The sequence below is a fragment of the Octodon degus genome, unplaced genomic scaffold (genome assembly GCF_000260255.1).
Source record: "Octodon degus isolate 3935 unplaced genomic scaffold, OctDeg1.0 scaffold00052, whole genome shotgun sequence".
NCBI classification, from domain to species: domain Eukaryota; kingdom Metazoa; phylum Chordata; class Mammalia; order Rodentia; family Octodontidae; genus Octodon; species Octodon degus.
Window position 1 is genome coordinate 5,891,724 of NW_004524628.1, and position 2,915 is coordinate 5,894,638.

The window sequence follows — 2,915 nt, forward strand, 5'->3', positions numbered from 1 at the left end:
AAAAAAAAAAAGAATTCTTTTCTTTTTAGTGTCCATAAATAAGGTTTTATTTATTTATTTTTTGTTTCAGAATTCATTCTGCTAAATATTTGTAATCTTCTAATACTAAAAAATTCATGGTCAGATGGCAATTTAGTTACATTATTGTTTTGATATAGATAATTAAATGAAGATATACCGAAAGTTCTAGTTGTTCTCATGTAGAGACAGAAGATTGTGTATCATTGCTAATTGACATTAATAATCATGAACAATACTAAAAATCTTTTATTTGGAATCTCCTATTACAATGCTTTGAGTATCTCAGAAGCTTTGAAGTTTGAGTTATTTACATATAAATTTTATATTTCATTAAGCTAATCCATATACTTTCGTAGGAACGATTGGAACAAGAGAAAAGAGAAAGGAAAAAACAAAAAGAAAAAGAAAGAAAAGAACGCTTGAAAAAAGAAGGGAAACTTTTAACTAAATCCCAGAGAGAAGCTAGAGCCAGAGCTGAAGCTACCCTTAAACTTCTACAAGCTCAGGGTAAGTGAGAGTCATCAGGACAGGTGATTTTTAGAGAGAGAATGGAATTGAGTCCTAATGCAGGAGGATTCCAGTGAAAGTACTTTGGAAACGTCTAGTGAAAATGTAAGGAATGAGTGATATAATTCTAATTTGATTATTTAGGATGTTAAATTCCATTCTAGAACAAAAATGTTATTTATAGCTGAGTGCATTTGGTATATTCTTGTAGTCCCACACACTTGAAAACATGGCCTCCTGCCCCAAGTATGTGTAAATGTAGTAATATACTTCTATAAATAACTCCCAAACAAAAGTAGAGATAATAAAATCAGTATTGACCATGTTTTGTTTTGTACTCTTTTATTTTTTATTATGTATTTGGTATAGTGTCTCACTACGCAGCTTGGACTTGTAGTAATCCTCCTGATTTTAGCTTCCCCAGCATTGGGATTACAGTGCTGGAAAACAAAGGCCAAATATTAAAGTCCAGATATTGGTTAATGCATATCTGGATCCAGGGGAGATCCACAAGTTGTATTGCTTTGATATGTTTGTTTCTCACCCACCCTATATTCGGCATGCCATTTATTTGAAGACAGTACTGGATAATGTAGAATTCTTATTTAGATTTGTTTTATGATATTCTTCTGCCTGCCATGCTGGCCCTGCCCCCAGGGCACGCTGAGACTTGGTTCAAGACTGAGCATGGTGGTGCGCGCCTGTAATCCCAGCTCTTGGGAGGCTGAAAAACAGGAAGGATCACTACAAGTCCGATCTGCGTAGTGCGACTCTGTATTAAAGACATAATAAATATTACATTCTCCTGATGTTGGCGAATATATTTTCTATCGCCTGTATACATCTTCTTAGATCCAGCAATTATTGCGTCGTAGTAGTTCTCATGCCAGAGACACATTTTGGTTCTCTGAGTTCTAGTGATGTTAAGATTGATCAGTGGATTAGCAGTCTTGTCTTTCATAAAAGTTTCCTGTTGACTTCCCTGTCTTTTCTTTCTTCTTTTTCTTTTTTCTTTTTTTTTTTTTTTTTTTTTTTTTTTGGTGCTAAGGATTAAGCCAAGAGCTATGTCTTCATCCCTTTTTTATTTGTTATTTTGAGACACTCCTGTAAGGTCTCTTGCATTGGCCAGGCTGGGCTTGTGTTCTCCTGCCTCAGCCTCACGTGCTCGGATGGCACGTGTGCACTCCACTGACTTTCCATCTAGCAGTTTGTTTCCTTGGTGATGATCTTACATGCGGTGTTCCCTAGGAATTTCAGAATGGTAATCTGATTTTTTCAGTTCTTCCACATTTAATTAGGCTCTCTAAAGAGAACATTTCCTGAAGTACAATTCACATTGGAATGCCAGGGCATGTGCTTCAGTTCTTAAAAGTTTTTTAAAAGTAAGTTGGTACCCCTATAACTTCCAGGGCTTAATTATGAATTTAATTTTTTTGTTATGAAGGTATTAATTTAATGAAGTTTTATATAATGTATTCTCATCTCTTGAATACATTACACTTTTTATTTGCTATATTTTTTGTTATTAGCATATGTCCGCAGTATATAAAGCTTACTTGCAATTTGATCAATAGGTGCATTTACATAATAAAGCTCATTTTTAAATTCCCTGCCCCTTCCTACTCACTTCTCTTCCTCTGCCTTTAAACCCCCTGTCCCCATTTTCATTCTTCTTGTTAATTATTTTTAGCTCATGTTTGTGACATGTTTGCATTCATTGAAATTTTTAGTTACTGTATGTGGTATTTCTTAGTTCTTCTTACTTATCTTTCCCTTCCTCTCTCCTCTTGCCCTCAGTCTCCTGAACCCCTTCCCATCTGCAAGGGATCTATCCCCTAGTTTTTAAAATATTTATCTATTCATTTATTTATTTGATACAGGGTCTCCCTACACAGTTCAGACCTGTAGTGATTCTCCTGTCTCAGCTTCTCCAGTGCTGGGTTTACAGGTGTGCACCACTACGCCTGGTTTCTGGTACCAGCACGGCATCTAGTACCAGGGATTGAACTCTGGGTCTTGGACTTGCCAGGCAGGCGCATAGACTGCAGAGCTATCTCCCCAGCCTTCCCTGTTTTTTTTTTTTTTTTTTTTTTTTTTATTAGACAAAGCACTTTTTACTTTTTGATAGGTAAGCAAAAAAGTCATAATTAGAGTAAATGGTGGAATTACTTAGGTTTACATCAGTAAGACATGGAATTAAACATATTTAATGCTACTGAAGAATGAGTCATTTTAATCATAATCATCTCAATCCAATCTTTTTTTTTTTGCCATACACTGATTATTTATTTATTTATTTTTTCAAAGTTTTATTGATAAACAGATAGCAGTGAGACAGTTTCAAATCAAATCGGAAGTACAGTTTCAACAAATAATACACTGCATAT

General features: G+C 34.9%; 1 protein-coding gene across 1 annotated transcript in view; it reads left to right on the forward strand.

Annotated features, from left to right (window-relative positions):
- Nucleotides 1-2,915, forward strand: part of Eif5b (eukaryotic translation initiation factor 5B) — a 97,496-nt gene that overhangs the window by 60,001 nt on the left and 34,580 nt on the right. Inside the window, exon 6 of the mRNA XM_023717408.1 lies at nt 378-528. Within this exon, the coding sequence (XP_023573176.1) occupies nt 378-528 (151 nt within the window). The remainder of the gene's footprint in view (nt 1-377; nt 529-2,915) is intronic.